This window comes from Corvus brachyrhynchos, unplaced genomic scaffold (assembly GCF_000691975.1).
Source record: "Corvus brachyrhynchos isolate BGI_N302 unplaced genomic scaffold, ASM69197v1 scaffold283, whole genome shotgun sequence".
NCBI lineage: Eukaryota > Metazoa > Chordata > Aves > Passeriformes > Corvidae > Corvus > Corvus brachyrhynchos.
The window spans coordinates 2,141,616-2,164,695 of NW_008237409.1; the positions used below are offsets into that span (position 1 = coordinate 2,141,616).

Sequence of the window (23,080 nt, forward strand, 5' to 3'; positions counted from 1 at the left end):
CTCAGTTTCCCTCTCAAAATTTTGATAGTAATGCTGCATTCCTTGTCAAGGCTGGTGAATGGGTTAATTCATTGCTCATTTACAAAGAGCTTATAGATTGGAAAGGCGAAGAGTTGTAGGATCCTTCTCGTTGTCTATAAAAGGCAGTGAATCAGAACATTCTAGAATTCAGCTTTGGGCCCTGCAGTAGCTCCATAAGCGTTCCTTGTGTTTGTGGAATGAGTTGTAGTTAGTTTCCAGTTGGATGAGCTGTAATGGGAATGAGGGAAAGAAAAGATACAATAATTGCCCCAAAAGAAAAACTATTGTCAAAGTTGGCTCCTGTGACAGCAGCATTTGTTTTAACTTCCTCAAGGGACACGCTCATTATATTTGTATCATACTTCACTCCCCAGTTCATCCTGGCTGGAGTGAGCAGCAGGATGGAACCTGCATTAGCTGGGTCTTGTCAAAACACAGAAATCCAGTGTGCCTTACAGGAAAGGGATAAACCTTGCTTTTTTTCCAGCCAGGAGATTTAGATAGTGTATTTTTAAACATGAAACTCTATCCTTCTTCATCCCATCCCTCATTCCACCCTCAGTGAGGAAGGGGGAAGTAGGTAAAGTGTCTGATGCAATTTTATCATTTTAATTTTCTATACACAGAAAGTCACTGATATCTCTTGGGTTTATTTTGTCTCAGCTTCATTTATCCCAGGGCCAGCTACTGCAGCAAGCAAAAACAAGGAGTGCAAAATCATCACGTTATGGTACAATTAATTAGGAAAAAATAACTGAAAAAGTAGAGAAAAAAAAAGAAGTAAACCTAAAGAATTCAGCACAGTTGTCTGAAGCCAGACATTCCCTTTCTGGCATGTCTCAGACGTGTTTTATATCACTTCCACTTTTTATATCACATTTTGGTAATAAAGCAACTGGTGTAATGATTTGTAATTGATAATAAATACAATTATTTGCTCTGAAGTTTGTTCAGATGTGACTGTTTATAAAAGGATTCTCAATATGGCAGCATAACATGATGAGGGTTAGAATAAATGCCTATTGCACAGCTTATTAAAAGCTTAAATAGTTTTATTAAACATAACAACATGAAATCAAAGTATTTCAGTTTTCAACTTGCTAAAACTCAGAGTCAGCTAAGAAACTGAGAAAATTCCATCAGAACTTTGAACGGTAAATCATCTTCATTCCATAATTTCCTTTGGAATTTCTCCCTAGCTCTGGGAAATGGGAACCTGGGTGAGTTTTTGCCTTGGCATTGCTCTCTTGCTGTCACCGAGCACAGCCATCTGGTGCTGTCTCTTCAAGGTTGGGTTATCCTGTAATTTGTGGATTCTCTCTCTCTCTCAATTAGCATTCCATCCATATTATGTGAAGGAAATAGTGGAAAACAATTGCTTATATAAATATCATAGGGAAAAAATGGTCATCTTTAAAGAAATTAGGTCTTTTGAACAGAAAGGAGGTACTAAGTTGGTTTTCTCACACTTAAAGCATTTTAATAAGACTCTGCTGTAGTCTTTGGAAGTGTAATTACATTTTCTGCATGATACAAGATTTTCTACCTGTTTCCATCCATATTCTATCCAAAACTAACCGAACAAAAGCTTCAGTTGAAGCGTGGATCCACCTGGGCCAATTTGTAATTAAAATAAAGAGAATTTGGTAATTTGCAAGTATAATCAGGTCAATATAGTATGTTGTGGAAAAAGAAAAAGCCTGTGTTATCTTTGGAAATGTTTAATGGGCTCAGCTAAGTGTCATTTGCCTGATGTTTGCAGACAGAGCAACTGAGGCAGAGAAGAAAAAATAGTGTCCAAAACATCAGTGATCATCATTTAGAAATTGAATTCTAAACTCTCAGGCAGATCTGACCACTCTCCAATGACTCTTCAAATTTACACTCAATACATTCTAGGTTTTAAATTATGTTGGCTTTGGGTTATGCAGGAGATTTAGCTTTCAATTAAATATTTAAGCAGTGCAGTAGTGCTGGACATCTTCTAGACTGGCCTTTGACTCGGGGACTGGATGTGCTGACTTTATAGGAGATCATTCAGTTCAGACAATTTAATTGGGTTTTACCACTGTTCAAAGATGATATATTAGGTCTAGAAGGGTGGTTGGTTCTACCAAATGGACTCTGTCCCCAAAATTGTTAATCAAACATTAATTAAATACAAAAAGTTAAAGGCTAGTCCCTTATATGGAGCTCAAAAATGTTTTTGGCCTATAGTACTAATTAAAAATAGGGTTTTTTTTCTGTAATATTCTATTCTTTATTGGATTTTTGCATCTTTGCATGTTGAAGAATGTATGTCTTATATTTGTATCTTCACGTGAGTGTTTTTTTGAGAGGATCCCTTCATTCATTGATGTTATGCTCATGTCAGATTTAGCTCACTGAATTATTTTTTATCAGGCTGGTATCCTTTTAATTGTGTGGGTCTATGGCTGAGTGCTTTATACATCCTTCAGTGCTGGACCTTTTCAGGTAATTCATTGCCTTGTTTCACCTGTTTCAACTACCTAGAACTTAATCGCTGAGTCAGAGTATGAAAAGAAAACTGAACCATTGGCATTTACAAAATCAATTATTCGGAGATTTTGTGGATGATGTTACTTTCCAAATGAGACTCAAAGAAGCCTTGAACATGTGAGCTCTAAATTTGCCTCCTGTTGCTCCTTTCCAGATTTTATGCAAATGTCTCTACAGCAATGGCTTTTTAAAGGGAGATATCCATTAAAAATGCCCTCGGATTAATGGGTTAAAAACTATCCACTGTGCAAAAATACTTGAACAAAACGTAAAATCAAATCGTGGTGTAACTTGTTGGGTGGCCAAAAGCACTCAGCTCTAGATCTGGTGATTTGAGCATCAAATACATTTGAAGTAAGTTAGGCCTCTCTTTCCTGCATCTGTGCAAGCTTTTAAAGGGGGAAAGAAGATTTCTGGGTTATACAGTTGAATTTCCTGGTGTGTTTCTGTCCTAGCAAAAAGGCTGAGTAATTGTCCCTAAAAGGTTGTGATTGCACCTGTTGGTTTTATTTGACCTCCTCTCAGTAACTTTGTAAAACTGCCCCACTCGGCCCTTCCGTGTTCCATGGAAAACCCCCACCTATGATTGATTTCGATGCTAATTCCCTTTTCCTGTCAATTCTGACTTCAGTATCTGCTGCAGCCTCAGCTTTGGCAGCAGATTGGAGGCGGGGGCCCTGAGCTGTGCCTAACCCGAGCTCTGACTCTGAGCCCAGCTTGCACCGATGCCCCCCCGTGTGTCCCAGCATGCGGAGCCCTCCTGCCAGCTCCCGCCTCCGGGGCTGTGCCCTGGGCAGAGCTGCTCCCCTGGCAGGGCCTCAACTCCTCCAGGGTATCAGCAAGGGTTCTAACAAGAATTTGTTCACTTTCTGCATAAATCTTAATAGCATGATATACAGTGTACTTGTTGGGAATTGAGTTCTCATCTAATTTCTGTGCATTTTTCCCCTTTACGTGAAGACCTTACCTGTTTGGAGCAGGATGTTTTTCCATAAAAGCTCCCTGGTGAGTTCCCAGTTCAAACCCAGCATGCCTATACTCCATTTGCTGTCCTCGCTGAAGATAACTCTGTGCTTAGACTTTTTAATTTTGGATTAATTTTTTGTTTTCATTTGTTTACCTGCATGGCTGATCCATAGGTTTCCACCCACGTAATTTCACTTTTAAACTATGGATGCGTGTTCACCAGCAAGCATTGCAAGGAAATGAATTCACTGTTTTTTTTTCTTTTTTTTACCTTTGAGAGTGCATTTAATTTTTAAGTAGCAGGGAAGTTGAAAAAATAAATTACTTCTAAGTGGGCAGAAATGATTGCAATGTTTTTCCATACAAGCCTCTTTTTTTTTTTTCCTATATTGCTTCCTTTATTATTGTAGCACTAAGTTGCTTACAAACAGAAAACATCGATGATGACCTCTGAAAAATAAGCCAGATTAGCAGTGAGTAGGCAGTAAAGTACTGCAGTGAGAGGTGAAGCAGTAAAATGGGCATTGAAAAAAAAAAAGAAAAGCTGATTACTTTGGAGAAAAAAATCACAGAATGGTCTGGGGTGAAAGGGACCTTCAAGATCATCTCATTCCAACATGGGAAACAGTTCCCTTAAAATTGGGGTATTTGAAATAAAAGGGGGCTTCATTTTAATGTGAAAAATTGCTGCATATTATAAGAGCAAAAGAAAGTTTGAACAAGTTTCTTGATGTTGGAGCTTGGTTCAGTATTTGGGCAGTGCTGCATCACCTCAGTCACCACTTTGTAATGGGATTGGGTTTAGGTGCTAGAAGTTTTGGATAATAAGAATGGAAGAAGTAGGAACATCTTAAAAAATTTTAAAACTTCCAGCTAGGAGTTTTTTGGGAGTTGGGTTTTGGAGGTTTTTCTTGTGGGTTTGGGATTTTCTCTCTGTTTTCAATTTTGCTGAGGATATCTATTAACTATGCCCACCAGTATCTTTTAGAATATTTGTACATGGCTCTTGGTTTTATTCTAGATGTTGGCTCCACATGTATCACCCTCAATGTCTCTATCAAAAATACTCTCTTCAGGAAAAGAACTCATTAAGAGCTTTGTAGGACATAGAATTCCTAGAGAAAGGCTGATGAGGGATATGGGAGCTGTACCAGGAGAAGCAAAGGCCCCTTTGCCTTATTCCTGGAGAATTTCTAATTCCTGAAGTACCTCCCTAAGAACCATTTCTAAATGTAGTTTATGATGCACCAGAGAGTTTTGCCTGATGGTGATCTAAGAAGTGCAAAGGCTTTGAAGGAAGAGTTTTGGCAGTGGATTGTCTGAGCAAAGGCTGTGTGGGTCACCCCTGCAAGAAGCAGGAGACGTCAACCAGAAATTATTTTAGACTGAAGCAAGATTAAAAGGCCGAGATTAAAGAGGGGAATATATGAAATAGGCTCCAAAATTGTTGCCTGTCTTTCACAAGACTCTTTTGTGGTTTGTTTAATGCCAGTGCTAGCTCAAAAGTATGGTCCTTACTAGTCTACAGAGAAATTAGGATAAAAAACAAACTTTGGGTGAGGGAAGAAATCATGTTGTTTCCATTAAGGTCTTAATGAGACCTACAATTCTGTAGACAAAATGAATGTTGATTTGACAGCTAAGTGCCTGGTGAATAAAGGATCCTACCATTGCTTTTTGTGCTTTTTCTTGCTTTATTCATAATCTGACAACTGGAAACATATTTGTTTTCGTGTTTTAGGCACAATGATAATTAAAATATATGGACTTAGAGACAGATATTTTTTTGTAATTTTATGTGTAATTGCAAATTTCATGCAATATTTTTCTCCTGATACTTTTGTTGCTGCGTGTGTAGTCAGGATAAAACTTTTTCTTTCAGCAGTCATAGATGTTTCCATTTCAGTGGGTTTAGTGTGGAATAAGTGCTTTTGTTTTTATGAATCTCATATATTTGAAGCCTGTTTGTTGGGAATATAAAATCAATGTGATTCTCAGTCTTTGCAGACTGGTACTATTTGACTATAAATATTTGAATATATAATAAGGCAGTTCCTTCATATCATATATATGCAATTTATTTATTGTTTTAAAGTCATGTCACTTGTTTGACAATGAATTTAAAGATACATTTAAGATCCAGAAGAATTTTATGAGACATAAAGCTCCATCATAAACTGTGCAACCTCTGGTTTTCATAATATTTTGAAAGTATTAATTCTTTCTAGTAAAATAATAATTAAAATGTAAACTAGTTAAAATATTGTAACTATTTAGTATTTTTACAAAGAGCTAACACAATGCATTTCCAGAGATTATGGCAGTTTGATGTGTTACAAAGTCAAGAAGTGGGAGCTGTGAATAGTTTCAGTAGGTCTTAATCTGTTCTTACTGTGTTGGCAACATGAAAGAACTCGCATGCTGAGCTCGGTCTCTTCATTGCTTTTTAAGTACTGACAAAGTGATGTCTTAATTTTCTTCTTTCGTTTCCTCCCTTCTCCTTTTGTGCCATTTCAGTAGAAAATGTCAGTTGGCCACGTCTGCATCTACATCTCAGTGCTCCTGCATTTAAAATAGAAATAATCCTCCAAAATTATGTTAGAGAATTTAATAATAATACAAATTTCCCCAGATACATTGTATTCCTGATACAGATTTCTGCACAGATCTAATTGGGGTAAAACTACTGCCGTGTCTCGCTGAATTCCAGGTGGAGTAGATCCAGGGAGGAGAAAGCAAACTGCCTTTTCATCTTCCTGATGTCTTAAATACAGTGCTGTTGTTCCTAATTTTTGAAAGAAATGAAGAGTGAAATTATAATGGGGAATGTTTGGTCCCAGTTGCTTCACTGTCTGCTGGTTTGAACGTTGACTCCCAACAATCTGAATTTCTTCCTGCATCCCTTGTCAGGAAAACTATGGTACAATCTTTTGGAAGTTACTATATTATGAAGATATTTTCAAAGTAACTGTTTTTAAAAGTGAGGCCAAATGTGCCTAAATTTCAGCTCTTGGAATAATTTATGAAGTGCTGACAAGCCAAGAGCAAGGAAAGAGCAGGAGTTCATAGCAGAAACAAGTCATTCACCACCTACCTTCAACATTATTGTTTAGTTATCATTTATAAAGCTGAGAGGGTGTTTGCATCTGCAGAGTAATGTGGATTTATAGTTTCCAAGTTGTTAAAATATCACAATGACATGTAAAGATATTTTTCTAATGGCATTACTGTTACTGAAAATAACTGGGCTTTGGAGGTTTGCTGAAGGAATGAAATTTGAGTTGGAATGTATTGATGAAAACTCAGGAATGGAGTAGAATGATGGTCAAATGAAAGATTCCTCAGTTACAAGAGAGTTCAGAATAGACTTGTTGACATCTCATCAGTATTTTCAGAAATCTTTCCAAACCAATAGGATGCACAAGTCTTTTTTGTTTGTTTGCTTGTCTTTGTTTGCTAGCAGGGCTGAGTTTAACCACATGAGTAATCGTGTTTTACAAGGGCTGCTCTTTCTGTCTACAAAACATCGTCCTCGAAGGGAAAAGCTTTTGGCACTGAAACCAACATTTAAGTGCTTGCCTTGATAGATGTACATCCTAAAGACAAGATGTAAATAGAACTGAGCTTAGACCATTTCCTCTAAGGCTGTTTATAATTGTATTTGGTTGTACACAGGTCTTGGGACTCAGAGTGTGGAGAACTCTGGAAAAATGTGTTGAGTCCCAGGTTCACTTCTGCTTCAAGGCTTGAAGTCAGTTCTGTCCCTGTAGAAGTTTACTCCAGTTTGTAGCTGAGAATAGCATTTGCTTCCAATTTTTTTCCCATTTTAAATTACTTCATTAACCTCGAAAAATCATTTTAATAACCTCAGACTGTGTTGAGTAAAAATTGAGAATATTAAGAATATTAGGACAGTACAGAAAGATTCTTTTGTCAAGAGGAAGTGAGTATGTCTGAGTCATACCTGTGCCCTTGGTTTGCTTTGTAGGGGTTGATGGGTGACACTGTCCTGAACAATCTTCTATATTAAACCAAATCATTTACTGATTGAAGTATAGATCAGTAAGCAGCACGACTCTCATTCGTGGATACATTTATATTTTCATTTCTGAAGGAATATGAGTGTGTGAATACTTGGAAAGTGAGAGCTAAAATAATTCTCAATATACAATTTGATTAAAAATACTGTTTCTGTGACAGATGATCATTTTGAAGTGAAAGAAATCTGTTCTGATTTTTTATTAGTAGCTAATAAACACTTGTTAGTTAACACAATCTCAATTTGAATATTCTAATACAGAGTGTGATGTGCCACTGCAAGCAAGGGAATACATTTATAGTCAGGAACTTTTTGGAACACAGATTTCTGACCCAGTCATCTGTAGCTGGAGGTTTAACAGTTGGATATTAAATGCTTTGTGGTGGTTCAATACCAGAGTTACCGACTGTAAATTCCAACTGCTCTTTTGGGACATTCCAGCTTCTCCTCATGTACGAGCTTCAGCTCTGATCCACATCCATGGAAGTTTGTCTGAACCTTTCCATGGATTCTGGTCATTGTGATGGAATTCCTTTGGAAAGAGTTTTTTTGTTTTAATTTCTAATTGATACATGTGACTGTAGGCTTGCCATGTGTGTGATCTGTTAGTATAAATTAAATATCATAACTCTACAGTGTTTTAATTGATTTCTTCTGTTTAAAAATATTCTTCTAGTGCTGAATTCCATTGTAACACTTGCACTCCTTTGTTTGCACATAAATATATGCACACACACTTCTCAGAACTGGAAATTGTTATGTAAAAACCAGGTTAATGGGATGGTCGAATAACAGGCTGAAATTGTGTGGAACAGGAAATTAGGAGAAGAAAAATGGAAAGGAGGGGTGGGTAGGAAGAGAAGGGAGCAGTGAAATAGAGTAGAGAGAAAAATACGAAAAAATTTGATTAAATGGACTAGAACAAGGGGAAGATGAAAGAGGAATCTTGCGTGGGTTTCTCAAACAGCTTTTCTCTTAAAGAAAGGGTGAAATCCTGATTTAATGAAATGAGGCATGGATAATGCTCTAACCATAGTTCTGAGCTTCTGCAGAGCAGAATGTTATGTTCCTGCAGGTGCCTGTGAGGAGAAAGACAGGATGTCTCAATAAACATCCTCACACCCCTGGATCTGCTCCATGCTCATCGTGGGGTCAAGGCAGCGTGTCTTAATCTGCTTTTCCATGATCGAATTCCTGATGTGTTCTAACACGTGGCTCATGAGTGTGTGCATCGTTTCCTTGCCCTGTACCCTCTGCATGTCATTCCCTCCCTCCCTTTGTCACACATATCTGCTGATTATTCCTTTGGAAAAGACAAGGAAATATCAACCACCTGAAATGACTGACCCAAAATCTGTATTTTCATTCCCAAGGGATTTAGGATTTCTTTGTATTTACTTCAAAAGTTGTTTCTGTTGAATGCAAATATTCAATATTGGGTCTTTTAAACAATTCAATTCTCCGTTATGAGCCAGTGCCTTCCTCAAGTTAATGAGTTCAGTATTCCAGGGGAGTTTGGGACCTGTTATTGGAAAACACTGAGCATCTATAAATCCTGCTGGCCCTTCTGGGAACTGCAGATATTCACCATTTCTGAAGTAATATCTTTAAATTGCTGTTAAGCAAGGGATATTTTAATTTTTTGAGAATTAACTTGCATAATTTTATTTTGTTCTTTCTTTAAAGCAAATCCAAACCAGCTCCACAGATTTCACCCAGTAAGTCTGTGGGAGGGGAGTTTTGTGTCGCTGCAGTCTTTGGATCTTCAAGGTCATGGTTTGCCAACAATTCTGGTCTCAAACGAGAAAAAGGTTGGTACCTTACAGGATTAGGATTTGCATTTAAACTTAAATTCTTATTTTATGACGGGTCCTGAGCAATTGGTGCTTGTTTGTGGATTTTGTTCTTTAAACTCAATGACAGTGGAGATTTTTAGAAACATGCTTGGGGTGCTTCTGGTAAAATTTGCAAGAAATTTTAATAAGTGAAATGAATAATTGATCTTTTATTATGATGCAGTGACAGAAACCCAACTTTGATAGTTCAGTCCAAAGGTACTGTGTGAAGTGGCACTGAAAAAATTGTGAGATAAAGATGAAACACCTTTGCTAAAGCAATTGTACAACATATGTTTGGGAATGTGTAATCACCTGAGTACAACTTGGTGAGAAATTTGTTCCACCTTCTCTTGTACGAGATATTCATACAATTGTGTGAAAATTATGTGTTTTGTACCATTTTTTCTCTGTCTCTCCAGCCCTTTCACTTCTTTTAAATCACATTTTTAGCTGCAAGCAAGAGACTTAAAAGAACACAGTCTGCTATTTCTGCAAAAGCTTTTTCTGTTCCTGCTGTGCTGTTGCAATGAGATTTTCTCTCTCTTTGCCCCCAGATCAGTCCAAGCAGTTTGTGGTGGAGTCGTTGTACATCATCAGCTGCTACGGGAGCCTGGTGGAGCACGTCCTGGAGCCGCGGCCGCTCAGCACCGCGCCCAAGATCAGCGATGACACCCCGCTGGAGATGGTCACCTGCCCCAGGGCCAGCTGGACTTTGGTTAGGTACCTCATTCCTGGAACTTTTCCTTCCTTTTGTCCACAGAATGCTCATGATCTTTCTTTTTGAACGATCTTTTTGCGTCGTGGTTGTCACGCATTTAAAGACTCTTAAAGTTCTGCATTGGAGGAGAGAAATTCAAGCCTTCCTTTCCATACAGTTCTGTCACTGTCCATGTCCCTCAATGAGAACTAAGCATTTAAATCCTTCTCTACATGTGGAACTACGTGAACATGTCTATGAATCAATAGAGATTCTTAGTAATTGGAGATTTTAAATGATCGGGTTGTAATTTTCTTTTTATATAAGGACTAGAAACAATTATTTTGGTAGTGTTGAAGTAAAGAATTCTGGTGTGAGACATGAGCAAGGTTCCCCCAATGAAGGATTGTGAGTTATCCTGTGAGCAGCTGAAGGTACCATTTCTTAAGACAGTAGAAGAAATTATTCCTGACATGTGGAAGAAAGTAAAGAAAAATTGATGAGAAAGTGTTGTCAGTGCTTTTGACGTTTTAAAATATTTTTCTATTGATTTTTCTTGGCTCCTACATTCCTTAGTGCTGCTTATGGCTGGACTGGAGTGATCAATACTTGATTTACCCAGCTATTTAGGAATGGCCCACCCTAATTAAAATTACAACACAGACTTCAGGACCATTATTGTTGAAATGAGTAGGTTGTAATGGAATTGAAAATTCTAATTGGATCAATAATCCATAACTTTACACAGCTTTATTTTCACAGTTTGGAAATGCTCAATGACTTTACAGGATGGAAGCAGTGCTAGTTAACTGAACAAAAAAGTTCCCCAGTTTCTCTTGTGTGTTTATATAACGTCAGCATGACATACAATGGTCCTGAACATATTTACCAACTTAATCTAAACCTCCTTCCTGGGGTTTTTTACGCAATCCCTGCTGCAGTCAACAACCAAGTATTGTCTTTGCCTCACAATCTGCACGATTTGGCCCTGCTGCTCCACTGCCTGTGGTGGATTGCAGTGTTTGAACAAGCTAATTTAAATAATTACAAACATTTTGTGAGCTTGTATAGATAATTGCATGTGATGACAGAAACACTGATTTACATTCTCTGTATTAGCTTAAATATTAATAGTCTTGTGTTTTACCTCAGAACTCCTCAGTGGAATGAACTCCAACCACCATTTAATGCAAACCATCCACTGCTCCTGGCTGCAGATGCTGTGCAGTACTACCAGTATCTTCTGGCTGGCTGTGAGTAGCTGACAACTTCTTGTCTTGTCTCATGTGCACGTTTTAAGCAGAGGGTGACTTTCTGAGTTGATTTTTCAGCCAATTTCAGTGTATGTTCAACCCCAGAGTAGGGCTGTGTGTAACTGTGTTGGTAAGGGTAGAGCAGTGAATGTAGTGTTGGGACTTCTGACATGAAGCAGAGTTGTGAGGCTGTGGGAGTGCTTGGCTGGCCTTGAGAGTGACCCACCAGGTCCCATGAAATCTTCAGGGTTTCCTCACCTCATTCCTCCTCATCCTTTTAGTCATTTCCTCCTGTGAATTCCATACTCAGTGACAAGCGAGTGCATCTGCATTTCCCCTCTCCCTGGGAACTCCTGGTTGCTGGGCTCCTTCCAGCCAGAGTCTCAGACAGCTGCTTCCCTCAGGAGCCTTGGCACTGCTTCCAGGGATGGTTGCCCACCTGCCTGTGTCTTGCCCAGCCACATCATTCCCAGAGAGTAAATACTTCATGGCATGGCACATTCAGAAACATTTATACACCTATAACTATATATATGTGGTGTATCTATATTATATAAAGACACAACCCATGTAGTTTATAATGGTTTCATAGAAACATGAGTATTTTTCTTTTATTTGACAGTAAGACGACTAACAGTGAGGAGCAAGTTCTGTCTAGGATCAAAGTGATGCAGCAGTTGAAGTCTCACAAGGGAACAACTCCTGGCATCTGTCAGGGTGCTCCTAGGGAAACAAAAGCCTGTGCACAGTTGTCAGTGCAGGCAGCATTGTGTGACAGGGGCATTTCAAATGCACCAAGTGGCCATGTGGGACAGGAGGCACTTTGGATGGGACTGGTAAAAGGGGCGCTGGTGCCACATTGGATCTGTTGCTTCTACCTGTCCATCTGCTGCATCTGAGTGTTATGGAAACCTGCAAGGTTGGAGTCTTCCTTCTTCCTTGCTGCATAGAAAATTGGGATAAAGCTCAAAAGGTACAAAAGAAAATGAAAAAGTAATTAGTAGTGCACAGCACCATTAGATTTGCATTTTGGCTTGGTTTTTTTGCTAGATTCCTGCCTTGTTTCACTTGTATCCCACATAGTGAAATCAAGGATAGATGGAGCTCATTTTGTGTATTTTATTAACAATTTATTAACAGCTCAGATAGTGTTACCCAGTACAGTAGACACGTGTGTACAAATACACATTTTAAATGGTTTAGTACTGAAAACTTTTTAAAGAAAGAAGAATGAATGGTAGCTAAGTTCCAACAATTAATGAACTTGTGTTACTTGACTTCTAAGACTTATAATTCAGGTTTTAATTCACGCAATAGGAATTCTTTAAGCTGGATGTGAAATGGAAAGAATAATAGAATGATAACCACTAAAGACAGAAGAGTATCTAGAGGACAGTGCAGATGGCAATAACAGAGAAATTTGTGTCTGATAGTCTTTGAAGTTTTGTTTTCTGGATTTATTCAGTCTGAAGCTCCTCAGTGAAGTCCCTGCAAACATGGACTCAAAGCAACTTTCCCACAAAAGGCACCTGTTAAAGAGCTGCTAAGCCCAGCTCCGTGGCTCTGCTTACCTGCAGCTCTGCCCTGGGCTGGCTTTAGCTGCAGCCTGGGTTTGCCGTGCTCTCGCTCCCGTCGGGGACTTTAATTGCCAGCAAATGGCTAAGTCAGGGCTGAGGGGGGCTGTTCCATCTGTCTGCCACGTCAGTGCTGAGAGGAGCCGTGGCGCCGTTTCAGGGTCACTATTTGTATCTGTCTCTCGGAGGTAGAATGCAGCAGTTTCTCTCCGTTTCTGTATAGCATTTCTGCCAATTGTTTGGCTCCATTAAGTGTGCAGGGGAAATAAAAGCCTGAATGACCAAGTCACAAGGGGGTATGGATAGACCCTTTCTTTGTCCACACTCAGAACATTGCATTAGGTCTCATTATCCATTTATAATAAGTGACCTTTGCCCCCTGGGTCATTGAAAAACCCTCAGTGTGCTTTTTAGCACAGAGTACCTCTGTCAGCAGCCGGGCAGAACAATGAGACGTCTGGCGGGCTGCTTCGAGGGCTGCACGGCCAGGTTTTCATAAATAAGAGGTTTGATGCCAAAACACAGGGCCAAAATCTTCCTTAGTCTTTGAAAAATATAAACCAGCCTGGTGACTTCTTGTGTTAAACAGAATATTCCAAAAAATCCTGCGATAGGTTATTGACACATGGTTCAGCTTTTAATATTTTAAAAGAATCTGAAAGTTTTATTTGCTGCTAGAAAGGAACAAGGAACCATTGTTGGAAGAAATGTTCTGTACAACAAGTGTCCAAGACCTCTATCCCAAGGGTATTTATAAGTGGATCAGCACAGCTGTTTCCTTGCTTTGAGGTCATATGTGACATCTGCTGTAGAAACCTGCATCAGTGTGTGCAGCTCATGTCTACCTGAGCACATTATCACAGCTCAGGCTGCTGCACAGGTGAGAAAGTGGGAAGCAAGGGATTTACAGCTTTCTGTAAGTTCATGGCTTGAAAGTGAACTTGTATGGTAAATTCCACAACCTGCTGGCCTGCTGGTCAGTATCCTGCTCCAAGCTCTGCTGCTGGTCAGAGAGAATATAACCAGTCCTGAGAGCTCCTTCTGACAGAGCAGATTCTAGGCTCACTGTTGTTCCCATGAGTTCATCCCACAAACCCCTGGATTAATTACAATCCTCAGGTTTTCAGTGCTGGGTGTTAGGCATCAGATATTTCTCTACACTCCCCACTTTCAGTACACAATATTCTACCTTATTTGTGTCTCTGATATTCCCTCTGTATTCTCCTGTGTCCTGAGCACATTTAAATCTAACCACAACAGAAGGAAATCTAAGTCACTTTTTTTTCTTCCTAGATGTTTTTGCTATAACATAAATACCATCGTGCAGTGTAGTTCAACTGTCCTAGCAGAGCTGGCAGTGGGAGGAGAGTCATGCAAGGCACTGCACAGGAGGGTTTTGGTGTCCACAGAACTTGCAGTGTAAAAGCTTTCTCCGGAGAATTGCCAAGTTTTGTCATTACTTGCTCTTTAAATCCTGCTTTCTTCCTGCTGTTTGGTACTTAGGAATTAAGGTGCTTTTGGTTGTATAAACTCTTGAGGATGCTGTTAAGATGTCCTTTCCATGTCCATGACAATTCCCTGGTTGTGTTCAGGTTTCTTTCAAATGAATTCTTTCCTCTCTTTTACCAGGACCTGAGGTTTTGCACATTTGATTGACTTACCCCTTGTTTCCTTTGTGTGACTTCTGTACCTTTCACATGTGTTTTGCATGTTTGAGTTTACACAGACAACGTTCATGGCACACAATGGAATTGCCATGGAAATAGGTGACTTTGCATTACCAGAAATTCTAACATCCTCATTTCATATTTATTTCCTTTCTTCCTTATCTCTCCACTTTGAATTCACTTTTCCATTGCACAGTAGATGCAATATCTGAAACATGACCAATTAACACGTTAATGAATAAACCTCCTAAAATTGGCCAAAAACTGCCCCAAAAAGATATTGAATAGATTGAGATCTGATTTTAATCCTCTGGCTCTGCAAAGGGCACCTTCACATTCCAGGCAAGAGTTTTGGCTCATCAGGACCAATTCCATGGACAGGGCCTGCAGTTGTCAAAAGTGGGCCAGTGACAAGAATTAATATATTAACTGGTGTGCAGTACTCTGACAAATTGCTTACTAAATACATCAAAATTGATTGGGCATTCTGTGTTTAAATTGACAAATGACTGCATTAGGGGAAGGAGGGAAATCCATTAATTACAGCTGCCCTCAACCATAGGAAATGTAATCGTATAAATATAGATTTTGTTAAAACAAAAGTCTGTACTTTACTCTGTGTTGCTGGTAAGTGTACTTGCACCTCTTTGCTATTAAACCTGCAATAGGAGGTTTTGAAGACAGATCTTTGCAATTGGCTTTTAAATAATCAAAGAGCATTTCTGTTGTGTTAAAAGGAATGATGCAGTGTTTCTGCATCCCACTCTGACCGCTTCTGGAAATTGTTTCTCTCTCAGAAAAATGGACCTGTAGCTGAGGCTTCTGCTGTCTCATTAATTGTTTATTCTAAATGCAATGTAATTTGTATTCCAAGATGTGAGGATTCAAACCAGCACTCTGTATTCTCCTTCCTTGTTCCTGTACTGCTCTCCAAGTCATACTTGCAGGGCTGTTACATTTTTCTGAGTAAGAATTTGCACTTGAGTTAGGCCTGAAGATATAATCAGTTTTATAGGCTTCGTTAAGGGATTCTTGAAAAGATTAAGGCCTGTATTTATAGCTGCCTTTGACTTTTGGCTGTTACAACAGATTTTCATTTCATTTCTGGACCAACTGTTGCACGGATCTTGTGTTTCACTGAAAATGGCTTTCATTAGAAGTCCAATTTAGTGACTGTCCATTGTCTTCAAAGGGAGGGGGTGAGCCTTTCCTTACTGTTTGTTTGGGTTAAATGATAACACCATTTATACAGATAATCTCTGTAGCTCTGACATCATGTTTGCACTTCCTGCTCCCTCTAATGAAAGCTGTGCACCCTGGGCAAGACTTCTGTTTCCAAGCAGCATTGTGGTTGTTTATGGCCTATTTTATATTCCTTTCATACATTCCATTGACAGAAATAAAAATTACATCCACAGAGCTAGTGAGTATTGTGGAAAGTCTTGAGGGTAAGATGGAGAGTGTATTAAGTAACTATGACTATGTGCTGTGAACACAGACGCTGTGAAAACCCAGCTGTGATGCCTGGAATCACAGCCAAGGAGGATGCCACAGGAGGAATCTGGACATTCTGGTCCTCCAGCCCTTCTCTGTGCACAGCAGAGCGTGGTGCTGGTCTGGTCACAGGTGAATGAACTGGGACTGATAATCACATTAGGTGTTGTACCTCTTCCCTTCTCCTTGCATTCTTTTGAGTGTGCATCTTTAATAGTGGATTTTCCATCTCTGGGATGGAGGAATGTAGGTGACAGTGCATCCCTTATTATACATGTAACTCTAGTGTGTTACATGTAGGGGAGGCCAGAGCTGCTCTGGCTCTGGGTATGTTCAATGTCTGTCACAACGAGCTGGGTTTCAAACAGTAAAACTGATCAAAAGCAGAGCCTGTGCAGTAACAACAATTACTCTGTCGTGTAGTTACGAGGTGTTCAAAGCCTTTCTGCTCTGGCTCTGTGGCAGGGCCACGCTCAAACAGGACTTTGGGGCAGTTTCAGTTGCTCCATTCCAGTGTCTCTGATAGGCTTTGCTGGTTCTGCACTTGGCCTGTTGAACATGACCCATTTCTGGAGTCCATCCTTATCCAAGCCAAGCTCTGACCTTGCCCTGAAGTGGGGGAGTTTCACCTGAGCTCACCTGAGCTGCCATGGGGTGCAGCCACAGCGGGGCTGGAACAAACCATGGGATGTGGGTGAACATGTCCACCTGCCTCATTTTCCTGTGCTGATCATGTGAATGGTGCCCAAACTCCTGCCCTTCAGCTGATCCCAGTGCCACAGGTGAGGGCTGTGCCACAAAGTTGTGTCTGTTGAGTGCTACAGGGTTAAAACTGTCAGAGAATCCATTTTCTAGATTCCCACTTTGCCATTTTATTCTTTCTACCTGATGTTGCCTCTAGTCAGTAAATAATTTTCATTAAATTCTACTTTATTATAGCCATATAGTAAAAGAATGAAACATATTCTTAAAAGAACTTCCTGGGACTCTTCATCAGTGGTCTCGAAAGAGTTGTGCAGATGTCCTGTAAAAATCCATATCCTTGGGGAAAAATTCATAATTCCTTGAAATTTCGAAGAGAGAAATGAGTTTCAGATTTTCCTATTCATTCCTATTCAGATTCATTCCTATTCAGGAAAATGAGTTTTAGGATTTCAGACAATTAATTCTCAATTATTAATCTCAGGTATTCTTTCTCTATATATATTACATGGAAATACAGGTATCTGTGTGAGCATATAAGTGATAATGTAAGTGATACTGGTAAAATACATTCTAGAAGAATTATAGTGATTTAAAATTTGGAATTTTTTACTGCATTTAAAACTGTTGCCGATCTTAAATATGTACGTTATAAATATAATATAACATAATAAATATAATATTAAATATAATATAATAAATATGTATGTTTTTTAATACATATATATATGTATGTATGGGGTTTTTTATGACTAAGGTTACAATATTACTGGAGAAGACTGATTCCAAGCAGGCATTTCTCATACAGAATGTGTTTGGGTTTTTCTGGCAATAGTCACAAACTGTGAAAATGGAATTTTCGAGTTTGCTTCTTACACTTGGAGGCGTGACAGATTGCAGGTTAATCTGCATCCCCTTCCCCTTCCAGAAAAGGTGTTTCTAATGAAATCGAGTCCATGGTATTTTTGTAAGGGAAAACTACCTTGCCCTAAAACTGTAGCCTGCACTTTCTGCTCCCTGCAGGAACCAGAACTGAGAAAGGAAGCAAATTTAATTTCTGACTGAGCACGGAGTGATTGGGGTGAAAAGGAGCGGGGCAGATGCATCACTGCATGAGCAGTGGAGTAAATCACGATACATTCTCCAGCCATAATTGCTATTTGTGAAATAATAAAGATGCAGATGAACTCTGTAAGGTGTATTGGCTGCTGGGAATGTGTCTGTTGAGGTTCTGATGCAGAGACACACCTGGGCCTGTGCATGGCTTCGTCAGGTTACCCGCAGCTCGCCCGCCCTAATACGTGTTTTATAAACCGACCGCTGGAAACAGCGCTGGCACAGCAACTCAAATGCTTTCAGATGTGTACAAACAACAGTAATGAACAAGGGCACATGCTGAAATGGTTCTTTCCTCCTCTTCCATGGTCATCTGGAAGTCCTTAGAGCGGGGTCCGTGAGCACGCAGGGGTCAGTTTTCAAAGCAGCGTACGGGGATTTTGCCGCGCGCCGCCCATTGCCGTTAATGGGAGTCAAACGGGTAAATCCCCACGCACCGCTTTGAAAATTTACTACTAAGCCTCTTGACTTCTCACTACATACTTTGATTGTAACAGTAATCCATGGTTAACATAATTTTCCCGACAATAATGTCAAACATACTTTTGAAGTCGGTGAATTATAGAAATAGTTACCTCTTCCATAATTCTTTAAAGATGGCCGTCAGATGGATTTCACTGTGGGTTCGTGCAGTTGAAATTATTCTTTAACTCAGAAAAGAATATATTTGTTCTGTTTTGGTGCAGAACTGATTGTCTGCTCACAGTCTGAGTGTTGAGCAGCTTTAAGGTGCTCCATACTGGGAATAATACCAGGTTCTAGCTCTGCCCAGCTTTAAAAGCGCGTCGTACTTGACTGGCTTCCTAAGGGAACTTTGGAAATGGAAGCTGCAGTTAAGCACAGGGAATGTGTACCAGTCTTGCAGGAGTAATGGTGAGGTCTAAACACCTCAGCAGCACCTTTTTGGGGAAAAAAAATCCAGGCTGTTGACTATCAGACCAGTGTGAGTAATGAGCAAGTAAAGCAGTCATCAAAAAAAAAAAAAAAACCACTAAGAAAAATACAGCTCCTGATTGCAGACCTACCTATACCTTTATTAAAGTGCTGATACAGAGAGTGGATGGTCCATAAAGCACCTAATAAACTGTGGGCAATACACAAATAATGAATGAATCCAGCTCTAATCAATTGGTGGTGTGAAATAACTGTCAGTCTGGCTAAACTCCTGATTTATAGTGCTTTTTTAAGCTCAATTTTATTATTTTTCTGCATGTAAGAATCTCAGAAAGTCCTAACAGGAAAAAAAATAGCAAGGAGTAGTTCTGGGTAAAAGAGGATATTTTAATTTGCGTGCCATGCTCCTGTAGCAGTTTACAAGCTGAAAACTGCATTAAAACCAGAACTTTATTCAGTAACATGCAGCCACAAGAAAAATTACATTGAGCATATCTCCAGCCTACAGACAGTTTATTGTTAACATGGCTGTGAGTGTTCTGCCCAAAATGAAAACCTGGCCTTCGCTTTGTTGTCACACTTGAGCAGAGGTAGAGCCAGAGGCACAGAGCACCAGCTCTGGCACAAACCCACGAAGCACGTGTTGGATGTGACCTGCACAGCTGTAGGACACCAGTACCAACCCCTGACAGAGGTGAAATCTCATCTCTAACAGGGAAGAAAGGCGAGTGTGGTGAATTGACTGTGTCTGCATGCAGACCTAAACCAGAACCATCACAGTCTGTTGGTAATGCCATGGAACAAATGCGTGAAGGAAATCATTCAAATTGTGGAGCTGAATTCCAGCACAAGGAGCCCTGAAGTTTGTTGACAAGCATGTGATTACCTCAGGTCTCTAGACCACCTAGATGTAACTGAGGAACCAGAGAAAAAGCTTCAAAATCAGGTGTTAGGGTGGGATTTTTATGAAAACAAGGGATATGTCATTTTTATCCTGTGTACCTGTTCACCACAGACATGACTAGAGACTGAATGGGTTAGTCAAGAGTACATTGTCCTGTTTCCACTGCATTTTAGAAACTTATTTGACATTATGAATGTTAATTATATTAAATTATAATTATGGAAATGGAAAAGGCAAGCTCTCTGGGTGTCTGCAGGCATGTGCACGGCAGGCAGCACCAAACAAACAGGCTTTGTAGTGCTCAGATGCCTTTGTTTGCTCTTAATTTGGACAAACATCCAGCCCTTAGAGAAGAGCACATTGGGAATTTCATATATAACTCTCAATTAAACTGAATTGTGCAAAGCTTATTTCTATAAATGAGAAAATTAAAACCTTTTGGTTCAAGAAGTACACAAAACTAAGTAAAACTAATGATTTATTGTTCCCAAATTAAAGCCATAAGTGCACACACTACAGTTGAGCTGTAGTAGTTCTTTGTTCCAACACTTTTATGCTGCTGAAAGATGACAATTTATAATCTTTGAAGGAAGATTTGTCTTAGCTTTAGGTATTTATTGTATAATTAGCCCATCCATGAACAAACCCAGTGCGTGTTAATTCCAATATTCCTCCAATGTGTATTTATCTAGGCCTTGGTCGTGTGGCAGGAATGTCTATGCAAATCATTTGAGATTAATACGAACTGTTTGTTTTCTTTACTTGTCAGTAAATATCATGGAGAAGTTTCTAAACAATGAGGGTTTTTTTCATACTTATTCATGGCACTGTGTGAGTCAGGTCCTGGAATTCCAGAGAGATACCAGCTCTGCTGTATTTCAGCCTTTGCTTTGGCTTGTGTTGAAACTTGTGTCTCCACAGTCCCTCCTGTGCAGTTTTCCTGGCACTAACAATTATCACACAAATAACTTCATTTGTAATGGGGTTTTTTTCAGAGATAATCTTTCTTCAGTATAGTGGTAACATCAGTCCTGTAAGTGCAGAGAAGGGAGGCTGTAAGCTTTTCACTGGAAGGAGGACAGAGAGTAAAGGTGCCATTATTACTTTTGAGCAGCTCAAAGATGCTTTTTGCCCCTTGCTAAATATTGATGGCAAAACTCTGATTTTTGCAATAGGTGTCAGTCCAGTTTTTCAGAAGTGTCCTTGAATACTTATTTTTGGATTTGTAATAATGCCTTGATAAGCAGACTGCAGAAACTCATGTCCTGTCATACTGCACAGACAGAAGTTGTATGTTTTAATTCTCACCTTAGATTTTTAGTAAATGCTCTTTTCTTTGTACTTTTTCACTTCATGTTTGTGTATTTCTAGATTAAACAAACTCAGTTGCAGTCTGATATTTGATGTGTTTGTTCCAGATGTTGGTGTAAGAACAGAAAAAGTCAAAGTTGGCATAGCTCAGACACAAAGCATTGAATTGATTATTTTACCTTATTAAAGGTACAAACCACCTGCAATTGCAGTAAAATATCTCTGTGCAGCCAAGGCTTTCTTGCTCCTGCTCTGTCTGCTCCATTTGTGACTTTTCCCAATGAAAGAGAAATTACAGGAGAACCAGTCAAAACCACTACTTGCTACAAAGCTTTGCAAGAGTTGGAATTTTATTATTTGTTATCCTGCATGGTTGGGAAATTCCTCAGAAGCTGAAAATACTCTGTGTTGGAGCATCAGAATAACCTCGCTGATGGATGAGAGTCTGTTGTAATTTTCAGTGTGAGTTCAGATTTTCAAAGAATTAAGCTGGAAGATAAAAGATTACTCCTGAGCTCAAATTCCTGGAAATGTCCTTGCAGGCTTAAATTAATCTTGTCTTGGAACTTGATACCGATGTGAGAGGTGTGTGACCCAGAAATGGAGGAAAAAGGGGCTTCGCGTTTTTACACCGTGTTTGTTCCTATAACTTCAAGGGCATTTTTAACTTGGAAAAATATGACCATAAATATGTGTGTAACAAGCAGCACAGCGATGGCAGATCTCCAGCAAGGATCTCTTGTCTTATAAGGTCACTTCTCCCAGCACACTGCACATTCCCACTGGGAAGGGTGGGAGTAGGGCCAGTGGTGAGCTGGGACTGGCATTACAGATCCCCGTATCCCAGCCAGCCCCTCTAAACGCTGCTTTTGTGATAGGTGTGGCACAGAAATGCTGGTTTATTAAACAGCCAAATAAATGACTGAGGGCTGACCTCAGCTGCGGCTTTATCACTGTTGCCCTGCTGGTGAACTCTCAGGCTGAGCTTTTCCATGGAATTCAGCATTTCATCACTTCTGGGTGGAAAGAGTTAATGCTGCGCTCGGAAGCTGCGCGGAAATGCAAGACCTGGGCAAGGCTCTGATTCCTCAGGGAAAGGCTTTCAGTGTAGCACCAAAACTAATCATTTGTTCAGCTTTTTAGTTGTTTTTTCAAATTTCTTTCTCACTGTAAAGCCATCTTGAATCTCCAGTAAAATGTAAAAGTATTCCACAAGGGAGAAATACAGTGACCAAGCAGGGGGGATGCTGCTCCCTGGGCTGTGTTTTTGCAGCTTCCCTAATCTTGACAGCTCTGGTAGTTGCCCCTGGGATAGAAAGAACAAAAAAAATTCAGAACAGTCCATAAAGTTCCCGTTGGTTTGAAAGCAAAACCATCTGCTGGAGCCATGAAGTTTGTTAGGGAGTTCAATAACAGGAAAGTCTGCAATTGATCAGCTGTGCTCTCTGAAACAGGCAGGAGTTGTTTGAACACCTCCAGGGATGGTAACTCCACCGCTTCCCTGGGCAGCCCGTTCCAATGCTTTACCATTCTTTTTCAGTGAAGAAATTTTTCCTAATATCCAACCTGAGCTTCCTTTTTAAGAATATGTTCTAATTTATCTGGCACTTTGAGTAATTCTGGAATAAGTTGGGTCCTGAGCTGAATTTGAGAGTACAGGTTTGAGAATATGGACACTGTGATCCAGAGGTATGAGAAATGGCTCTGTAGCTTCAGGTACTGACATACACAAAACTGGATGGAAATCCCTTTATTCCATGGAGTGTATGGATTTATGCAAAGCTAGTTACGTTACAGAGGCGCCATTCTGTGTTTATGGCTACCATTGTGTCTGCTTTGCCATTAAAACTCCAATTATTGGGGGTTTATTACATGGCTGTAAAAATCTGTAGTGGTTGGAAGCTTGACATATAAAGGTCAACCCTACAATAACAGAGTTTTTAAAAATTTTGCAGGAATATAAAAATATTTCAGTATTTTAAGAACTTCAGGTTAAAAGAAGAAGAGCCAATGGGTTACCCTGGTGGCTGTATGGATACATCCAAGTCAAAGAGCAGGAATCTTTTCTACCTTGTAATGTCAAT

The 23,080-nt window shown here is 39.6% G+C and overlaps 1 protein-coding gene across 9 annotated transcripts in view; it reads left to right on the plus strand.

The window, feature by feature from the left end:
• BCAS3 (BCAS3, microtubule associated cell migration factor) overlaps nt 1-23,080 on the plus strand; it is a 301,373-nt gene that overhangs the window by 100,824 nt on the left and 177,469 nt on the right. For 7 of the 9 annotated variants that reach the window (XM_017730953.1, XM_017730954.1, XM_017730950.1 and 4 more), the window contains exons 17-20: nt 3,502-3,546; nt 9,233-9,357; nt 9,939-10,104; nt 11,234-11,334. In XM_017730953.1, the coding sequence (XP_017586442.1) occupies nt 3,502-3,546; nt 9,233-9,357; nt 9,939-10,104; nt 11,234-11,334 (437 nt within the window). The remainder of the gene's footprint in view (nt 1-3,501; nt 3,547-9,232; nt 9,358-9,938; nt 10,105-11,233; nt 11,335-23,080) is intronic. The other 2 variants (XM_017730951.1, XM_008631087.2) reach the window with 1 other exon arrangement.